We start from the raw sequence: 21,861 nt of genomic DNA on the forward strand, positions 1-21,861 counted from the left end.
TCACTGAAATATGAGATACAAGATTTTATTAAATTAAACATTAATAAGGGGGCACGGAATTTTACAAAATTGCTTACGTTAAAAAAAAAATCAGATAACTCAGGTAACCGAAGAGAATATTAACGAGAACATGTAATACTCTTGATTTTCAGTTGGTATCAAAAAAGTGTTTTTTTTTTTCTTTTTTTTTTCTATTCGAAAATTTTACGAATCAGACACTTTTGTGTCCCTGTTAGTTCGAATATGGGAGAGACTCCGGTGTACTCTTCTTTTCTCCTTTCTCCCGGTACAACCGCGTGCCGAGCCCCCACGATGTTTACGTCGTGAATTTCCCTTTGACGAGGGGCCAAAGGATTTCGTGATGGATGGAGCTCGATCGCTTCGCCGATTGTCCCTCGATATATCGTCACGATGATTGCAGGCCACGAGTCGTCGACCTTTCTCAGCGACGCAAACAGTTTGACACAGTTTTAAGCGTCGTGTGATCTCTGCCGCGAGACTTTTCCCGTGATATTCGATCGGCGAGGAGGCGAGCAATTAGACTCGCTATCAGAGAGGAAAAAAAAAAAAAGTATACACAGTTTGCCTTTTCGGCAAACGCGCGTCGAGCGTTTGTCAACGAACGTTATTGGGAATTTACGTTAAATAATACGCCGAGTTGCCACGCGGACCCGTCTAATTAGCCCAAAGTTTATTACAATGTGAACGGTTGTTATTGAAGTAACAACGTTTCATTTTCTTTTTCCTCGTTTTTTCTCTTCTTTCTCGTGGAAAGGCACGATCGTCGAATAAAGTACATCGTGTGCGCGCGCGCTCGCGCGTTAATTAAGAGAGAAAAGGCACGGTTCGTTGCTTATTGCAGTTTTCTGCGTCAATCGGTCTGGCCGAGGTTGGCAATGAAAGCGCGCAAAGGCCCTCTAAAAGACTTCCACCGGAGAGAATCCGCTGAAATATACTGCTAGCGTATATCGTATACAACGAGACAAGGGATTACGATCCGCGCACACCGTGTTCCCGATCTCTTCCTCCCTCGCGCGTTCGTCTTCGAACACCAAGAGAGAGCGTGAGATAGATAGAGAGAGAGAGAGAGAGAGAGAGAGAGAAAGAGAGAGAGAGATTGGTCTCTCCGCGAATGCGATCAACCAACCCGCGTTCTTTATGGATTTTCCCATCGTCTTTTATTCATCGACGTGTGTAGCTCGCATCAACGTGCGCCGATGAAAAATTTGTTGCCGATTTACCCCCGCCTAACCCCCTCGGTTACGCTTCGTCGGAGTGTTTTCTTCTCAGGGAGGAGAGCCCTCTTTTGTCCGGCAAATGATCGTCGCCCCCCAGAAGGAAACGATTCAATCTCCGTTTCCCGTTACATCTGTCGCGATTAGGGTCGTTTAACCCTTTAACGAGCAAAGGTTTCAGAAATTGTGAAAATGATCTTGTTGCGTATGTGCAACGTTCTTCTTAACAAGTTATCACTATAAATTGTGACTCTGCTGCGTTTAAGATTCACCACTTGCCGTGGCGACTGATTGCGGACCGTAACGAGTGACCAACACCGTATACAATAAATCTTTCTTTTTGACCTATTTTATTTGTTTTGCCTATTTTGTTTCACTTCAACATACTTAAAATTGAGAAAATATTACGATATTTTGGAACAAAAAATTCTCGACGTACGTGTCACTTCATTTCAGCGCAAGAGAGAAAGTATGAAAGTATCCTTAACAAAAAGTTACGCGTGACTTTAATCCTGATTCTTCCGCTCATCATTTTATTGTCAATTCTTAGAATATACCGATTTAGAAGGAATCTACGTTCTTCCGCGTATGGAGCGATCGCGGATAAATTCTGATCTACAGAGTTCTAGAACTGTCCAGACGAAGACAACGACGACAACGAATGTCTCCACGGCGGTTGAATCACAACAGGGTTCGCTGGAAGCCCGCTCGAAGGGACAGACCATTATGCGCGCGTGTCAATCTCCGAGCGGGCCCCTTTCGCGAGGATTAATGAAAGCTGTATCAAACTCCAAACCTTCCGCGTGCAGGACGACGCTTGCGCAAACATTGCGGTTAGGCTTCGATACGTTCTCCATCGTCCGTCGTAAGTTTCACCCATGTTACTCTAGCGCGTGTTCCAAATAATTTTTTTTTCTTTTCTTTTTTTTTGCCCCTTTCCATCCTCTCTGCCTCTTTCCCGTTTTCTGTTTTCTCGCGTGCACTTTGAAATTCACCGCCGTCCGTCGCGTGATATTTTCGATATACGACCGGTATCAGAACCGCGGCGGTGCATTTCCTGTCAGATATGCGTGTGTGTTCCACCCTCGGTGCTCTCGGCGAAGCACAAAGTTCCTCCCGACACGTCGGGGAAAATGTCAAAAAACTCACCGTCGTAAAACGTCGCGTCGGTGAGCCGGCTTTTTGTTGCCAGAGGGTTTGCGCGCAACCTCAAAAGTAATTTTCAGGAATTAAAATCATAAAAATGACAAGCAACGTGAATACTAAAATCCGCGCGCTTTCCTCCTTTTTTCTTTTTTTTTTTTTTTTCGCCCCGCGCTGCACAAAGAGAAAGAGGGCAGCCCGACGAGTACAAAGCGTACAAACGCGCGCGTGTATCGCCCCCCCGGATGGGTCCACCCCCGAGTCACCGAGACAGCATAAATTCATTCAACCTTCTGAACTTTCTCGTTCCTTCCACTTTCGTGTCTCTTTTCTCTGCGAGTCTCTCTCTGTCTCTCTCTCTTTCTCTCTCGTTCTCCCGCGCATCTCGAATTCACGACGAATTAATAAGATCGCGCGCAGAATAATTCCGACGCGGCCACCCTTGACGCTTCGACGCTTAAAAGTAGCCCCCGACTCGCTTCGCGAATTCGCGGTCGTTAACTCGAGTCTCTCTTCCCGTTATTTTTCTTCGTCTTCCGCGAACCGAACAATGCCTAAAACACACCGTGGTGCTGCACCGCGGTGCTCCAACGCGCGGCGTGTACGTGAGTTCTTTCGTCGAGTGGTTAGGTCGAATGTGTTTCGAAAGTTAAACAGTCGAGCGGGGCGTATCGTGCGGCCTCTCTGATGTCCCGACCTTCTCGGTAACAACGAATTTCATGTACATACGTATCATGGAACAGATCACGGATCGAGATTTCATTTTGTCCGGAAACGTGGTAGCGCGATGCAAATGATTTTTGGGTTTAACCTTAGGGCGACATGGTTTGACGGGAGGTAACTTTGTTGAATTTTAATCGTCTCTACAGACAGTAAATAACCGTGTCTACAGTGTCAAAGTAGATATGTACATCTTAGAACTGGCCTTTGTCCTTTTCCTTTCTTATATTTAAAACATTTAAGTGATCGGAAATTAACCTCTTGCGCTGGAATGACGTGCCATGCAAGAGAGAATTTTTTGTCCCAAAATTGCAATATTTTCTCAGTTTCAAGTATAATTAAGTATAACCCAAAACAAATAATAAATTTGTTATTTCTCAATAATTCCTATCCAGCGATATCATACCGACCAGTTAAAAAAAGAAAGCGACGAATTATTGTGTTATACGGTCACTCGTTATGGTCCGCAATCAATTGCCAGCGCAAGTTGTTAATACGATAAAGAATTTTACGAAAAAATGGTACGATATCTCAAAGTGGAAAAAAACAATGTGACAATGGGTTAACAAGAGTGCAAAACCATATCGCACCGCTTGCAATTTATTTTAACAATTATTTGTCGTCAAACGATCGCCGTCTTCATTTCCAAAGACGATGGTTTCCTCTTTGATCGGTGTTCTCCGCCAATCAGCTACCAACTGGCGAGACTCGGCTAGCTGCGCGTTTTTCCAACCAACGGAAAATTTTATTACCACCGTGTGTTACGAGCGGGTAGCTACAGCTGGAACAAGCCGCGTTTCCATCCACGAACTTCGTGGCCCGGACGAATTCAATTCCGGGGGACGTCTCTACAGCCAAGCAGCGGCAGCGAGTCGCTAGTTTTTCTCGTTGCACTGCAACTTTTTCGAAGGGTCTACCCGGTGCTCCCACGTGACCTCACGGTTGATTTAACCGCACTCTCCCTCTCTCTGTCTTCTCTTCTCTTCTCTTTACCTACTGTATCCATTTATCCATCCCTTGGCTCTCTTCTTCCTCCTCCTTTTCCTTCGTTGAATCGGTGGGCAAGAACGAGAGGATGATACGCGTGTATGTGTGTGTGTGTGTGTGTGTGTGTGCCCGGTATCGCACCCATGTGACGCTTTCTCCTCTTCTCTCCTTCTTCCCGATCCCCTTGTCTGTATTCGTCTTTCTTTCTGGCTGCATCTTCCCCATGGGCAACGTGGTCACGTTCCAGTCGCTATGGAAACCGGGCCGAATCGAGATGGAAACTCACCCCTCCTCTATCGTTCTCCTACACGTACGTCCCTCTTTCTCCCTTAACCGGTGTTTCCGCCGCGCCTTCTCTTCGTCACGTATTCCACCACCTCTCTCTCTCTCTCTCTCTCTCTCTACCTTCTCTGTGTTCACGATCGTGCTCGCGCTTTCCATCTTTCTTTAATCCAACCTACCCAGAGCCAGGCAGGCAGGCAGGCAGGCAGGCAGCAGCCTGGTTTCGTCTTCCGCCACCACGTTGTCCTTCCCTCCCTGGTTCTGATCTCTTCTCACCCTCTCCCGCTTCCAGTCGCCTGGTCTCGTTAGTTTAACCCACGCGCACCGAATCGTAATGGGAAACGTACAGATGCATTAGGAGAGGCTTTGCCATCCTAGATACCCCCATGGCAGGCAGACAGGGTGTGCGCTCCGTTCAAAGGTATTGCCGCCACCCTCCCTCTCTCTCTCTCTCTCTCTCTCTCTCTCTCTCTCTCCGTTCTTCCATTTCCCAACCATCTCGTCTCTCTTTTTTTCTCTCTCTCTTTCTAGACTTCGAGGTTCGTCTTCTGCTTTATCTGCCACTGCAGCTTTTCGTACGTGTCTTTCGATCCAGTTCTCGATCATTTCGAAACGAATTTAACCCCTTTCGCGCGGGAGAGCAACGAGCGCGGAGGAACGTCCGGAGAAACGGAGAGAGCCGGTAGCTGGAGGAGCGGATTAAATCCGCGGCGCGCACAGTGTGCAATCAAACCTCGTAAATCGGATTTTTACGTTACAAACGAGTGCTCAGACACTTCGGGAGAGTTAACCACTTCGCGGTATAAATCTCGTCAAAGGGCCAGAGCTCCATTATTCGAATAACTCCGTGGCCGGAATATCGGGACGAGTCGAAGAGCGTGTAGAACGACACGCTGTTTTATTATCCAGTCGTGACGTCGTTGCGGATAAGCACTTGAAGCAAAATGTACATACTTGGAGCGTTGGTGAATATTTATAACGTTGTTGAAAATTCTTCTTCGGGCGTGCTTGAAAGTGCGGGCAAAACGGGCAGTTTCATAGATTCGCAACGACGCCAGCTCGACTCAATTTGAAAATCACGTATCAGAGACGTGTGTGTATGTGCCTGACGTGCACAACGACACACGTCTACACCTCGACGCTGATAGTTTCATACACTGAACGCCACGGTGAATGAAAATTGCGACGATCCGTCCAGCCGTCGTTTTACATTGGCTACCGTACGAAGGCACACAGCAATCTAATACGTGTCCGTAAAGTGTGCCTTTAGTAAAAGAAGAAAAATTCTCCTCTCGAAGAAGAAAGAAACGATCCACGGGCACTCGAGTTGCCCACGTCCCGCGAAAAAGAGAAAGAAAGAGAGAGAAGGGCACTGCCAATTTGTCGATGGGGTCTGGAGCCAGTACCGGTTGGATTGGCACTGCGCGGTTCAAGCCCCTCAAAGGACCTTGCGCCACCACGAGAGATCCCTCGTAAGCGTTGTGCGCCTCGCATACAAGCACACACGTTAACCACCGGCACGTACGGTTAACTGGAATCGATGATTCATCTCGTGGCGTCGTTGTTGCTCCGAAATAAGCAGCCGTGCCTTCGCGCGAGTTTTCCCTCGCGGCACGAGACACGCATACCGAAGTTTACGTGCCTGCTAACGTACGTAGGAAGGAATATGCGCCGGCTGACAGCAGGGGCGAAAGTCAATTTGGAAAACCTCGGCGTGTTCCGACTCGACCAAGGGGTGGAACAGAGAGAAAGAGAGAGAGAAAACTCTCGAGGGTGGGACGTGTGTCAGACGGACGGCAGAAACGCAATCAACGACACCCGCGAAACTGGCATTTCGGAGGAGAGAGAAGACAACCCCCTCGATTTAGCAGCATCACGCAATTTCGTCGGTATTTCGCTTTTATGTGCCCACCATTCCTTCCTTTTGTTCACCCGGGTTTTCGCGAGGTCTTTTCATCTTTATTGGAAACTAATTCTTAACCCTCGGATTTAGGATTTCTCAACTGTACGCAGCGCGTACGCGGCGATAGGATCATATTGTATTCGATAGTTTAGACCTTTCTTAGTACACGAAAATTTCTTTTATTAAATACTTTAGCCCTCTTTTTTTCTTTTTTTTCTTTTTTAGGTTATTCTAAAATATATGTAACGGAAAATAAATTTAATTTAATTATAGGATCAGATTGGATTCGATAGTTTAGCCCTTTCTTAGTACACGAAAATTTCTTTTATTAAATACTTTAGTCCCCTTTTCTCTTTTTTTTTTTTTTTTCTTTTTTAGGTTCTAGGGTATGTGTAACTGAAGGGAAATAAATTTACAAGTAACACGTATGATGTTATTCTTCTTTTACATTTGAATCGCCGCTGAATTCTGTTTCGAAATCACACAGACACGCGTGAAAAATCTTTCCACGCGGGTGAAAATCTTCGAGGCTGTTCTTCGAAAGTTCTCGCGAGGAACACGAAAGAATGTTAAAGTGAATTTCTCATTGCCAGCGGAAGTATTAAGTCACATATCGCAATCGCGAGAAGGAAGCAGATATTCCGGTACGCCATTGATAAAGTAGTCGTAATTCTATCCTAGACGGGAGGGAATCTGCTCGTTATCGTTGGTCCGCGTCGTTGCGCCAACGATCCATCCACGCGGCTCGCCTGTAATATCGCGTGATTTTGTTACGTCAAGTACAAAACGACGAGTTGTTTGAAATCCAAACCAAAAAAAAAAAAAAAAATTAATAAATAAAAGATTTCAGCGATCGTTGAAAGACCGGTGATGTGTTTCTTCGTTCGTTCTTCATCTTCGTCAGCTTCGCCGAGTCCTTCTAATCCGCGGACGGGTCATTTCCCAGAGAAAAATGTGCCGCTCGTTAAAATTATCTACGACACCAGAGAGAAAAGGAGAGAGAAAGAGGAAAGAAGGCAGCCTGGGTGAAAAATAGAAATCGGGTGAAAAATAAAAAGTCGTAGCTGATAAGACTTGCCACTGTACCGAATCGGGGAATGGTGGAAGAGAAAGAGAAAGATACGTCGAGAGTGAAAGAGAGAGAGAGAGAGAGAGAGAGAGAGAAGAAAGGGACGACAAGGAGGAGCTGCGAAGCGACAACCGAATTAACTTCTCTAGGTATTTCGACCTTTGCTCGTTTTGTCATTGTCCCCGCGGATAAGGATCTACCGAGCTCGCGCGCACACCCTACCTACACATATATTTTTAGTCCTTTATGAGAGGAAGAGGTGGCGGAGGAGGAGGATGACACGCACACGGAGAGACCGCGTGTGCCCTGCGAGTGGTTCTATAAAATATGAGGGACATTAATATTCCGTGCCTCCCGAGAAGAGGTGGCGGATGGAAGAGTGGGCAGAGCGGAAACCCGGCATCCACGAGCGGGAATCCACCGAGAAGGCAAAGTGGAAACTACTGTCCACTCGGTATTTCGAGAAACCGTGGCCTGCTTTCGCCGCCCTGTAATTGCCCTCTCCTCCGCACCTACGTACGTACCTACGTACATACGTACAGCGCTTCTTCTTTTTCTCCCTCTCGCATGCTCGAGCACTCCCGTTCGAGCGATTTTTCTCCCACGAACCACGCGAATCGCAAGAATCCTTCGATTTTCTCTCCCTTTTCCTCAATTCTGGCCGTGGAACGCGAGTTATTTTTAATTCCATCCAGTTTGTTGTTGTATATTGCTTATCTGCTATGCACAGTACGGCGATTTGAGTTCGATGTAACGTGAATTCAATGCTTACAGGAGCAAAGTTGCCACCTGTTCCACGAGAATTACAAGGGCCTTTGATTTATTAGAATTTACGTTGCTCCGTCTGCTCGTGTCCTTTGAAACTAGAACGTTCCAACTTTGCACACCACTTGTTACCATTGTCACTCGTTTTCACGTTTCGTCTTAAGACGATGACGTTTAACCACTTGCGCTGGCAACTGATTGCGGACCATAACGAGTGACCAAATCGTATACAATAATTCGTCGCTTTCTTTTTGAGCTCGTCGGTTATATATAATAAATCTATCATTTGTTTCGTCTGGGTTATACTTAAATATACTTGAAACTGAGAAAATATCGCAATTTTGGAACAAAAAAATTCTCGACGTGCGTGACGCGTCATTCCAACGCAAGAGGTTAAACGATAACGCGTGTTCGTCATTCAGATATTAGACACGATCGTATTCTCACACGATGTTTGAAAATTTCAAAACCCTCCGATTCCTCTTTCAATTACAGACAGGGATGCACGCAGTATCATTTGAAACATCCAAAATGTTGAAAGCCATGAAATATTGATCCTGTATTAAAAGGGTACGAGTTTCTCGAAACTCGCGAGAGGATGTTGTGCAGGGTATCACTCAGAGCCAGAATTTTTGAACCACTTGTCCCCGAACTTGTCGCGAACGACCGATCCATCGTCTCCATTTTTCGGAAAATCGCGGAAGGAAGGAAGGAAGGAAGGAAAATCGCCGAGGTGAAACGCGAGGATAGCCGAGTTACGTATCTCGTATCTGGCGACTCGCGGTGGTCCTTAATCGCGATTGGACGAGATCCGAGGGAGATTGGATCTCGCGAATATCGATCATGCATCGGCCGGGGCTCTCCTCCCGTTCGAGTGTACTAATGGAAAGACTGGTATTCATGTGAACGGCCTTCGGGGCTTCTGCAGGCCGTTGCCTGCGCGCATCCGTCCTCCTCTTGCCTTTCCTCGCTTCCTTCCTCCTTCTGGACCTGTTACTCCTTCTCCCTTCCTCTTCGTAGCCTCCTTCGTCATCCGCCTATATTTTCTTCCTTTTCTACATCTACTCGCCTCCCGTTCGCTTTCCACTCTCCTTATTCGCCGCGCTGAAGCTCCTCCGCGTGCTTTCTCCTTCGCTCGGGCGCCCCTGATCTCCCCGTATATCTGTCATCCGGGCCGCGTCGTTAGAGGAGAAGCTCTGTTTATTGACACGAGTCGTCGAGTGGCTCGGCGTTTTCTCTCGCTCTCTGCCGCCGCACGTTAACGCGCTTCCAGTTGATATCTCGCGGGCGCCACCGAGAATTTTCCACCACCTGACAATGGCGAGACCAGCGAGACGAAGACACGACCAGACGAGGGAAATCAAACACGCCGTTGTAAATGAAATTTTAGTCAAAACGCTGACAACGATCGAACGAAACCACGTCGACTGATTCTTTCCACTCGAACGCACTCTAAACTACTCCGAACTATCAACTATTTTCATCTCGACAAGCTTCGTACGAGCGGTAATTTTACTGTATCCCAGCGAATTTCCCCCGAGTGGAAACACGTCTCGCAAAGATCAAGCGTTCGGAGTATTTCCCGGAATATCGATGTTCGATAATCGGCGAAGGAACCGCGAAATCTCCGGAAGATTCCCAGGAACAAAGGTCGACCGATTTTAATTGAGTAAGCTGGCTACGCGAATTGGAGAGAGCCTCTGGTTCTTCGTACGGCTTCAACGGGGTTCTACTTTACGTTATGGATTCCTCTCCGCGCCGGTATTATACACTCTAGCAGCAGTTTCCCCGAGGGAGCAGCAATTTCCTCGTCCTTTCGTGGATACGGGAGTTTCAAGGAGAACTTTTCGAGGAGATTAATTCGGAAATTTATCATCGCTGCGCGAGAGAGAGCGTGGAAGGTGCTGACCGCCAATGCAGAGGCTATCCTGCCGAAAGAAACAAAGGTTGCGTGCAACGATTCGAATATTTTTCGTTCGCGAAACCAAGGCTAACGAGGGCTAACCTCCAGTTCCATCGGCCGTGTTTCTTTCTTCCTGCTCCCTTTTTTCGCACCCCTCGTTCATGGCCACTTGACCACCGGGGCTGTCTCGTAGATTCCGGAGAACGGACACCGGCATTTAGGACACTTTTGCGCGAGATCTCTCTGAAATTTAGAATTCCTTCTTGGATGTACAATTCCATGAATTTTTCACGCGTGTGTATATGAAAATCCACAGTCATTAGGTCTAGACGATGCGTGGAACGGTAAAATTGGTGTTTCGCAATTGTGAAATTTACCTGTTAACCGGTTACAGTTTTAATCAGAAATTTTTTTAATTGAGAAGTTGAAGGTGGGAAGAGTTGATTATTATTAGACTGCGGATTTTCATACATTTATCCAAGGTCTAAGGATGAAAAGAATACACGCAACATGCAAAACGTCCAAAAGTAGTACAGTATTCGTTGAAATTGTTAACAGGCGCGCTCTATATTCTATGTTTCTTTCCTTAGAATTTTTAATAACGGCTGACTGTGTGAAATCTGCCTCTCCGGTCTATAAATTTGCATAGAATTCGGTTTAAATATAATTACTGCGAAGTAGCGTACGCTCACGGCAGAACACTCGTAGAGTAAAAAACCAAGCAAAGCAACCCTTCTCCGTTTTTCCAGTCGCGTCGCTATCTCTGCAAAGCTTATCTCGGCGACGATCAAACAGGGTGCCGAGGCAGCATTATTTCTCTTTTTTTTCTCTTTCTTTCTTTCTTTCTTTCTTTGTCGGCCGGGTGTCCTTTTCCGTTTCCTTGGAGCGAAGAACGCGGCACAGGGTGTGTTCGAGCCCTCGTGAAATTCCTAATTAAGATTCGGGAGCCGAAACTCGCTCGGCAGAGAGAGAAGAGAGGAAGACCCTCTTTCGCCACGCCAGCTTCTCCTCTCGTCTCTCCGTTGCCTTTCCTTCTACGTGTGAGAGAGAGAAAGAGAGAGAGAGAGAGAGAGAGAGAGAGAGAGAGAGAGAGAGAGAGAGTGAGAGACGTAGCCGCGGGCCATTGTGACTGGAGCGTACCCCTCGGTCGTTACCCACATTGTTCCATTGTTGGATTATCATAAACACAGTTTCATTACTACGATAAAGATGGCACGTAGCCTGGAGAGCGTGGCCATCGTCGAACGAGAATCACCCTCCCCACGGGGGAAAAGCGAACTCGGAAACTCAATTTTCCCTGGCCAGGAAAAGGGATAGAGTCGCGTTGCGCGCGTCCCAGCTCGAATTTCCGTTCGTTCTCCGCCTCGACCACGTCGCGCGACGTCGTCCTAATAATTCTCGTAACGTTTCACTGTTACCGTAAACGACGTCCGATTCGGAAACAAATTGCAACCTCAATTCGTTTTGCCCTTTTTAGTCCTCCGAGGCGTCAACGTTGAAAAGCAACGCACCTCGCTCGCACCTGTTCTCAATCAATTTGTGTCGTCGCGTTCCAACTTCACTTGACGATTTGATTTCAAAGTGCGCGGACACGCCACAGCCTGAAACCTTTCGTCACTCGACTATTCCATTTGCGAAACTGTACAAGACATTGCCGGAAAATATAAATACGCCAAGTCAAACAGCAGCGAACCGCTGGACAATCTGCGTTAATCCGCACAATGCCCCGTGACTTATTCGCAGCCGGACAGCCATTTTAACACACGGTGCCGTCTCTCTTTCCCAACCGTGCATCGACTTTTTCCCTTCCATTTGCAGCGTTTTCGTCTTTTTTTTCTCTCTCTCTCTCTCTCTTTCTTTTTTTTCTACGGCTTGCGTCTAGCGCTAGATATCTTTCCAAGCCGAGAAAGAGAAAAAGAGAGGAGAGACACGGGCATTGTTCGCGGGCTAAAGCCGCTGGGAAAATATTTGACCAGGGGAAAGAGTCGGCGGAGGAAACGCTCGGTTACCCGGGAAATTGTATTTTTAATTTAATAATCTCTCGGCGGGGCCGCGATACACGGAGCCCCGTCCTCCACCGAAGAGGACGAGCACTACCTACCGTTACGTTCCGGCCAGAAGCCGAGGGGGAGAGAAGCGAAACGGCGCGCCGTTTGATATTTCCCCCGAATCGAAAGGCAATTCCGATGAAATAACTCGGGGCGTCAAAGGTCGCGAAACGGCAGAGGGAGAGGGAACCGAGACTCTCTCGGAGCACAATGGTCGTAGGAAAGCCGGCAGGTGAGGATCGTTTTGCCAAGCGCGTACCATCTGGACGTCCATTATGGACTCGCGCGCGCCGGGGCTCCGTGTATCGACAGCGTGTGTTCCGACCACTCGATTATTATCCAAATATCGCATCCATCGGCGGAACCGCAGTCGGCGACCATGCTAAACCAGTTCAAATGGTTAACGAGGCTTCGATCCAGGCTTCCGGCATACATGCATGCATGCATGCATGCATGCATGCTACCCGGCCGTACAACTTCGTCGAAAAATTCGCTCGCCTCTTACGATCGACTGTGCGAGGCCTGCCCCTGCATATTTCGTTCGCTTTATTGGCATCCTTTATGGATCCGTAAATTTTAATTAACGCGCCGTAGCCGACGAGTACTGCGTGCACGTAAATATACATACATATATATATCTCTTTGACTTCTTTCTCGTTATTCACAGCCTTCGCTAGTCCACGTTCGCAGGCATTGGACAAAATAATTGAAACACCTCGTGTTTTCTTCGTCAGTTATCCCGAGTAACGGGACGTCGTATCGATTCTTTATTCAAGCCTGACTTCGATCTCGTTCGACGCTGCGCAACTATTCGATTTTTGAATTACAACCGTGCGTTTAGGTAGGCTTACGCGAAATTTGCGCGCGAGTCCGTGGGAGATTCGAAGGTGCGAAAACGCGCGGAACACGCGCGGATCCGGCGTGCCATTGTCACCTTTGTTCGGGAGCAGAAGCCTGGGAAACGGTGGAAGAACGGTGTCCCGGTGGACAATTTTCACGTGGACATGGAACGCGCAGGTCTCGTTGGGACGACGCATAGGTGCTGCGGCGAGTGCACTGGAGGGCGTCAGATGCCTCATTCGTGTGCGCGTTCCCTGTCACGACGAGTAATTGAGTATATAATGGATTCCTGCGACTGCGATACGTCAAACTGACAGGTCCAGGGGCGTGCGTCGAGGGCTCCGCTCGACCAGGTCCTTCGATATTAAAGCACCGAACCCCTCGGACTCGTTCTCTCTCTCTCTCTCTTTCTCTCCCCCTCCAGCCAATTCGTGACGATTTTATAAAGCCGCTCGTTTCTTCTCTCCTCCCTCTCCCTTGCCTCTCGTTCCGCTCTAAACGACAACCAATATGGACAAATTCGTTAAACTCTTGCGCTGGAACAACGTGCCACGCATGTCGAGAATTTTTTGTCCCAAATTGCAACATTTTCTCAGTTTTAAGTATACTTAAATGTAACCCAAAACAAAACGAATGGTAAGTTTGTTACTTTTTAATCATTTCTATCCAGTGATATCATACCGACGAGTTCAAAAGAAAAAGAAACCGACGAATTACTGTATACGATTCGGTCACTCGTTATGGTCCGCGCAAGAGGTTAAGCGATGTTTCTTTGCTCTCCTATATTTACGACAGAAACGTGTCTTTGATCGAAGTTGTACGAGTCATCGTTTTCAAAGAAAGGAGTTTTCTTTGAAAATCATACCTCGAAGTATGATATTTTGTACGTTATGCCGCGCACAAGACGATATTAACGAGTCGGTCAATGAATGGAATTCAATGGCTTTACGAATCGACGTGAATTCGACAAGATTAGCCACTCCGCGATGAAAGCGAGTCTCTCCCTTTCCCTTACTCATTCTCTCTCTCTCTCTCTATCTCTCTCTCTCTCTCTCTCTCGTCTCTCGCGACGAATTAGCATAAGATCAGTTGCAGCGGCGCGCATCCCCCGTCGCAGAGCCAGAGCACGAGGGTTGAGGGATCGAGCAGGAAGAGAAAAATTACATCGAGTATGCAGTCGAACGATCGAAGCCTGGCGGGAGATCCGCAATTTCACCCCACGCGGCTCGATCGCCGGCTCGTTGCAGCCGGCGGAGAGCCTCGTAACCCGGCGTGCCGGCTCGTCTGCTTCACGATCATTGCCCGGCTACGCCCCTTACGCGCCGACACTCGCGTCCACCCGACTCGAAATAGCACTCGGAATATCGAGCCCCGGTGTATCTTTGGACCAGACTCCATTCACACTGCCAAACTCCGCGCAACACCTCGCCGCTCTCTCCGCGTCGCTGGCCCAGTCTCTCGTCTTCTTCTTGTCCCGTTCTGCTCGTTTTATTGCTACTCCGTCGTCTGTTCGTGTCTGTCCGTTGGATAGCCGAGACTCCCGACGTCGCGAAGTAAATCGCGTTCCACGGCGTCGCGTGCGTTCTTGGGGAAGAACGACGTCGTTAGAAAGAGGGGGACTCGATGGGGGCGACTCGCAATCGCAAGATATTTGCTGATATCGCGACCAGAGTAGCTGGTCAAGGCTAGACTGGAGACTTTGCATATTTGTGAGAGCTTTGACTTGCTGTGCTTCAAAAATTCCCTGCACCCTTTTTTCACCTTTTGAAACGAAACGAGAATTCTGAGCTTCCATGAAAACTAGAAAACTCGAATCGGCAGATTTTACAGATTCTGCGTGTGTCACGAGGTATCGCCGCTTTCCTTCCATCTTCAATTTCGAACTTGACCAAACGCTTGCCGTGAAATACATGCTCGAGGGAAGAAAAATGAGAAGCCAGAGACAAGTCCAGAGTTGATCGAAACGTCGTCGGGGACGTTGGATATATATACGTGTGTACGTGTGGAGTTTTCAGAGATCCCCACGTGACCGAGCCAACCCTCTTCGTTACAGCGTGACGTGCCGTCTCGTCGGGGGCGACGGTCATTGGCGCGTTCAGCCCTTCCGACACGCGACACTGACGACACGCCGAGTTAACTCGAAATATTACGACGCCTGTTAGGCTCATTATGGATGGATAGCTATCGATGGACGGCGAGACGTCGCCACTGACACCCAACAGCGAGAGACAACCGGCAAATTCCCTCGACGATGGGAATTCTTCTTCCACCGTTCCACCACTCACGCCGCGATATATATATATATATATATATATATATATATATATATATATATATATATATATATATACGAGGGATTAGCGTGACGCGATCGTTTCTCGCGGAACGCAATAAACGTTGATTTCGCGCGATTATACGACGGTTCCACGACGATTCACGAAGAATGCTATTCAGAGTCCAGTCGCCGAGTCTCGTCGCTGAATCGTTGACACGATTATCGAATCTTCTGCGAATTTTCCGCGGCGAGTGATCGAGACACGCGAGCGGCGTAATCGAATTTTGCGCAGAGACCTTTCGCCGTCGGTAGTCGATTTCCCGATCATAAATCTGACGGACTGAAAATTGCTTCGGCAACGCTTCTAGGCACAGAGACGGAGAACCGATTTGTCCTACTGCGAGATCCCTCTGCCGACGAATAATCCAGAAATAAATTCTCATCCGATCCGTTCCCCCACACCCTCTTTCCTTCCTTTTTCCGCTCGCGCAACGCGAACCATCTCGAAAAAGAGAAATCTCAGTTAACGGCCCCGAGGCCTGTGGAAATGCTGCTTAAATGGTGTTTCCACGCACTTTCCCCGACGATGGAGAGGCGCCGGAGCTGCGCCGGGGCGAGGGTGCCGAATAAACGGCTACATAAAGTTCGGGATTGCCGTGCAACCGCCCTTGCACCATACGGAGGGTGGTCAGCTTGTTCGGACGCACATATGTGCACTTGCTCGAGCAACAACCCTCTTTCATCTCTTTGTGTCGGGATCCCTCTGAAAATCCCTTGCTTCTGAAAAGGAAAGAAATATTTCTTCGTTAAATCAGTCTCCCCCCTCGGTCAAATTGAGCCGATCGACTCTGCTTCTTCTTCGTTTCCCTTTCTCTCGCGAGCATATTTCTCAGAGACCGAGCGTGCGGGAATAGTTCGTTCATTTCATTGCAAGACTCGTGTTTTCTTTAGCGGTGGAGAATTGAGAAATGAAGCCAACTGGTTCGTTTTCTAAAATTCCTCGTCGTTCGATCACGCTGTGTCGAATGGTCGAAGCGATTCGAATCGAGAAAAGATTCCGCAAAAAGAAAAAGATAGAAAGAAAAAAAAAAAAAAAAAAGAAAGGGAAAGAACGATCGCGTATTGTCGATAAACGCGTAGAGCAGCTCGTTCGATTGGATGTCTGGTCGATGGAACTTGCCCTCGAGTTAATTTAACTTTCGCGATTCCGTGGCCCCGCTGTAACGCGCGTTCCTGTGAAACAGCCGGTAGAATGTGATGCACGTAGCACGGGCCACGAGAGCAGTGTACGTGCGCACGGTTGCAGGCAACCCCTGCAAGGGCGAGGGATGGTGGCCGGGAGAGCTCGATATATATTAAGATCCGCAAGCCCTCCGCTAGACTGAAAGTTCGTCCAACCCCCACGCGCGACCCCCTAAGTCTTCCCTTCCGACTCCCTTTACCCCGCTCGGCCGAAGCTACACCATCGGAATTGCGATTATGGTGGCAATATTACGGTTCACCGAGAGGGAGAGAGCAACCGTTTCGTTCCTAGAGCCACGTAGCCATGGAGCAAGGAAGGAACGAGCAGACTTCCAGCTCTCTCTCTCTCTCTCTCTCTCTTTCTCTCTCTTTCTCTCTATCGTGCTTCGTCTGTCCGCAAGATTCCTCCTTCCAACAACTCGCGCTACGAGTCGCTCACTCGCAGAGCTTATTGGCTTTATTTCGAAACCGGCAGTTCATATCTATTTACTGGCGCTGGCTGGCTGGCTGATCCACGAGGAAATAGAAAACGGCGAGAGACTCGACCGAGACTGGTCTACCTGCTGCGGGACCTGGGATGCCTGGGGTGTTCCCGACAAATCGATAGGCTTTAATGCCCATCGTTCGTGTAACGCGCGTTACACTTTATTGGCGACGAGTGAGTTTCATCGTTCCCCGGGTACAAGACCGCGGAATTCATCGAACCGACGAACAACAACGCGGAACGGAACGGGCTTCTTTTCCCCATTTCGTTGGTCGGATGAGATTTGTTCTCAGGTCGATGTTCCTTCTGGTATTCTTTCCATTTGCTCTTCGCCTCTAGTTCCTTTTTTCTTTTTTTTTTTTTTTTTTTTTAGAGAGAGGTTCGTCGAAAAGTAAGATCACGGTCGGGAAATTGGTTGTGCGTTCACGAAGATAAGANTCCTTTTTTCTTTTTTTTTTTTTTTTTCTCTTCATCGCTTTTATTTTTATTCATCGGTATTACGTTATAGTCAATCGAGAGATTCTTTGCCATCTCGTTCCCTTCTTCTCAGAATTAAACAGAAAGTTATACACTCTGGTGAAAATCGTTTACGATTTAAAATTGCTATTGATAATACCAGTGTAATGTAGAATTTTTGAATGGTTTCAAGTGGAGAAAGTACATCCGCAATGGTCCTCCTAAATCGTATTTTCACTTGCTCACGTATTTCAAACGACGATAGGATTCCGGACATAAAATATCCGTTGATAAATTGTCCGTTTAATAACAAATAAATAATTGAAATAATTAATTGTACCAGTCGGGTTGCGTTAAATCTAAAATATAATCTTCTGATGAACATCTTGTTCTATTCGCATCGAGAATTTATTGTTTCACACGAGGATGCCTGATTTTTCCATCGATATGTCGGTTCTTCATACCGAGGAGGGAGGAATTGGCGATCGGAAACCGAGAAGATGGACTCGGCGTTTACCATCAAGGGCGTCGACGACCATCGAGAACGACATAATTTCCCGAAGCGAATTAATAACCATCGATCGACATCGGTGGTGGTATTTTTTTCCGGTGGACGTAGACCGAGGGCTCCGGCGTAGAGCAAATATCGCGGCGCCATTACAACACGGGGCAATTATAACCGGCCAGCGGAAATATTTTTCGCCGTGTTCACCGCTGAATTCTCATTCGCCTCTTGATTAACCCCTCGTTGCCGATCATTCTTCCTCTCTCTCTTTCTTTCTTTCTTTCTTTTTTTTTTTTTTTAATCTCGATCGATTTGAAAGACAAGATTCTTGACGGCTGAATTGTTTCGTTCGATCTCGGCTAATTGAGAAGCGCTGCGCGAGATCCGACAAATTCTCTGTTTCACCCGATAAAGAGGCGAAGTTGCCCGTTAGCGCTAATCTCGCATGCGGCACGCTAACGTGCCCGAGCCGCGAAACACGTTAATTGGCGTAATTAATTTCATTTAAAATCTCGCCGCCGCCGCTCCAGAAAGAGATTAAACAAGTAGCTTGGACATTGATATACCATATTCGGTTTCCCTCTCTCGTACTTCTTTCTGCTCCATTTTCTTTTCTCTTTCCTTTTGTGTGTGTATGTGTGTGTGCTTTTACTGTAGTTCCCGTGGCGGTGAATAATTTCAGATGAGAATCGCGCGGCCGTCGTCGGGAAATTCAGCTCGCCGAAAAATCGACGCGGTTCGCGCGGCGTGTTTAAAAAAGAGGACGTCTCTGCGGGACCCAATTAAATTCCGCGGGCGTTAACGACGCGCGTACTTTGTCTTTTTTTCGGTTCGCGGCTGCCTCCGGCGAGCCTTTCGTCTCTGGACGAAAGAACCGAGTGAAAGCGATTGCGGAGAAAGAAGAGGCACGAAGAAAAGGAATGAAGAGAAATAGACAGACAGACAGAGAGAAAGAGAGTTAGAGAGAGAATGATATGGGTGGGGGTGGAATTTATTGTGCTAACGCAGTTTCCCAGACGCCAAAAGCTGCCGCGTAGACGTCGAAATAACATCTCTACGACTTTTCTTCATTCCTCTAATAGTCTCTAGCGCCCGTGCGATATTACCTGACGCCTTCTGCCTCTTATGATTCTCCACCCCCTTCCTCTCCTCCTCCACGAATATAGCGGTCGAATTCCGAGCAAAGCCGTTTCATTTCGTAAAGTAATTGCGATCCTCTCCGAGCCACGTTCGTTAACGAAGTATCGACGTGATTTTTCCGATCGCAGCGCACACGGTCGACGAGAGAAAAGAAAGAGTCAAGACTCTTCGTCTCGTTTATCCACCGAAACGAAATCGTTCCTTCTCTCTTTTTCCCTCTCGTCTCCGTAATAATCTCTTTGTACTACTGAGTAACCGTACGGCTGAATTTATTGCGGCCTCCCTGCCGGAAACACGTCCGCAAGAAAATCCTCTCCGAGTAAGAAGCCTGATCTTCTCTCGATCTACCCGTTTTTTCGCCCGTTCTTACCTACGTAGCCTTTCCTCCCGTAACCGGGAGAGCGAGTATCGAACGAGAGAAAGAGAGAAAGAGAGAGAGAGAGAGAGAGAGAGAACCGTCGCATCGTCGTCTGTCGACGAGGAGATGGTGGACGATGACGACTACGAGGACGACGATGGCGACGACGACGGGCCCCTCCTTCTTGCCCGGGTCGGAACTTTTTGCGGTCTCTCTCGGGACGAGCCCGAGTCGCAAGGGGGGCAATAAAACTAATGGTAACGCGCGCCGGTAATTCCTTGCGGTCTGTTTGTCGCAAATCGACGACCTGGCCACTCCGCCTCGTCATTTGCCGCGGGAGGATACCCGCGTTCGAACGTCGACGGACAAGTGGTTCCTCGAGCTCGGACATGCACACGGGCCATCGCGTGAGCCTCTCTCCCCTCTCCCCTCTCGCTCTTTCGCTCTTTTTCGCTGATCGCTGTCCACCCGATCCAACCGATAGAGATCGACGAACAGCGTCTCTATCCGATTCTCCCCTCTTTATCAAGGGGATAAATCTGTCCAGCGACGTGGACACGCGGGTAACTGGAGCTCCTCGACTCCAGGATTCTTCGCTGACTTCCGTAATCCGTCTTCGTTGTTTCTGTAAATATCTTCAAACCAGGAAGGTTGGAATCAATAGAGAGAGAGAGAGAGAGAGAGATGTGTGGAAGAACTGCTGTCAGGGAAGATAGTTGCGACTTGGGGGTTTCCCAGGGCAAAGCTGATTTCGTAGATGCTGACTCGGTGAAATCTCGCGTAATCCGTACGCAAACAGCCAAAGTCTCTCCTCTCCAGAGAGGGTTCCCTTGAAAAGGGGATCGAAGCTGGCGTCTCGCGTTATTTAAACAACGTTTATCTTATCGAAGTTAATTCGGGCGAGCGCGTGGGTCAAACGCCCGGACGAACGAAAAGACCCGGCGCGGCCAAACGTTGTTTTCGCGGTTAATCGGCGGATTGTCAGCAAAATTAACATCGTCCTGTGGTCTCGTTTGATTACAGTGGGTGGAAGAGTCGTTCACCAACTTCGACAAGGGCATCAATTGGCGGAGTTACGTCGTCTGCGACGTGGCGTACAACAACGTGAACAATTGGCTATGGACGCCGTTCATCGAGAGGGGACCGGCGAACCGCATGTACATAGAAATCCAATTCACCACTCGCGACTGCTCCCTGTTCCCCGGGAACGCGCTCAGTTGCAAGGAAACTTTCAGTCTACTTTACTACGAGTTCGACGTGGCTACCAAGGAGCCGCCGCCATGGGAGACGGATAGTTACAAGTTGATCGGTAAGCTTCGCCAAAGCGTTACAGTTACAGTTGAAACTGCGAAAAAAATGGCAAAAATCGGAGAAACATGCATTTAACTGATTATTTGTTTCAAACGAATCTAAAATTCGAACTTACTTAAGTATGCAATTAACCTCTTGCGCTGGAATGACGTGCCATCAATTTTTTGTCCCAATATTTTGCAATACTTTCCCAATTTTAAGTATATATAACCTAGGCAATACAAGTGGCATGTTTATTACTTCTTAATCATTTCTATTCAGTGATATACCGACGAGGTCAAAAAGAAAGCGACGAATTATTGTATACGGTTCGGTCACTCGTTATGGTCCGCAAACCAGTTGCCAGCGCAAGAGATTAAAAAGCTCAAGATCGCTCAAGTCTTCTTTGCTACTAATTACATGCTTGTGTAGCTTATGATCCTGAAGATCAAAAGTCTTTACTACCACAGTTGGATAGAGCCATCTCGCAATTCATTCTCCAGCGTTCTAGTTATTTATCTTCGTCGCCAACTCGTTCGTTGTCGTTGTCGAATTCGCGTGACAAGCCAGGTGACTGTTTGACCAACAGGACGCATCGCCGCGGGCGAGGGAAGGTTCAACACTAATACCGGGGTGGTGATAAACACGGAGGTGAAGTCGATCCCGGTGACGAAGAAGGGCGTGTACTTCGCGTTCCGCGATCAAGGTGCTTGCATCTCCATCCTGGCCATCAAAGTTTACTACATCAGCTGTCCGGAGATTTCCGTGAACTTCGCGCACTTCCCGGCGACGCCGACGGGTCGCGAAGTGGCGCTCATCGAGCAAACGATCGGCACTTGCGTGGATAACGCGGTGGTCATCGAGCAGCCCACCTTCCTCTGCAAGGGAGATGGCAAGTGGTATCTCCCCAACGGTGGATGCCACTGCAAACCTGGCTATCAGGCCGACGTTGAGAAACAGGCGTGCACCGAGTGCGCGATCGGCAAATTCAAACACGAGGCTGGATCTCACAGTTGCGAGGTCTGTCCGGCTCATAGCAAGTCGTCCGATTATGGATTCACGGAATGTCGGTGCAACGCCGGTTATTACAGGGCCGAGAAGGACCCGAAGAAAATGCCTTGCACACGTGAGTCTTTTCTTATTTGTAAGACAGCATAAGAAGAGCAGAGAATTAAAAGCAGAGAAAAATCTGTTGAAATTTAGGTTAAAGCTATAG

The 21,861-nt window shown here is 48.0% G+C and overlaps 1 protein-coding gene across 16 annotated transcripts in view; it reads left to right on the forward strand.

The window, feature by feature from the left end:
* The window catches only part of LOC122532277 (ephrin type-B receptor 1-B), a 124,949-nt gene that overhangs the window by 84,663 nt on the left and 18,425 nt on the right, over nucleotides 1–21,861 (forward strand). For all 16 annotated transcript variants that reach the window (XM_043660895.1, XM_043660900.1, XM_043660898.1 and 13 more), the window contains exons 4-5: nucleotides 20,379–20,664; nucleotides 21,235–21,771. In XM_043660895.1, coding sequence (XP_043516830.1) covers nucleotides 20,379–20,664; nucleotides 21,235–21,771 — 823 coding nt within the window. The remainder of the gene's footprint in view (nucleotides 1–20,378; nucleotides 20,665–21,234; nucleotides 21,772–21,861) is intronic.

Source organism: Frieseomelitta varia, unplaced genomic scaffold (assembly GCF_011392965.1).
Source record: "Frieseomelitta varia isolate USP_RPSP 00005682 unplaced genomic scaffold, Fvar_1.2 scaffold_447, whole genome shotgun sequence".
Taxonomy (NCBI): domain Eukaryota; kingdom Metazoa; phylum Arthropoda; class Insecta; order Hymenoptera; family Apidae; genus Frieseomelitta; species Frieseomelitta varia.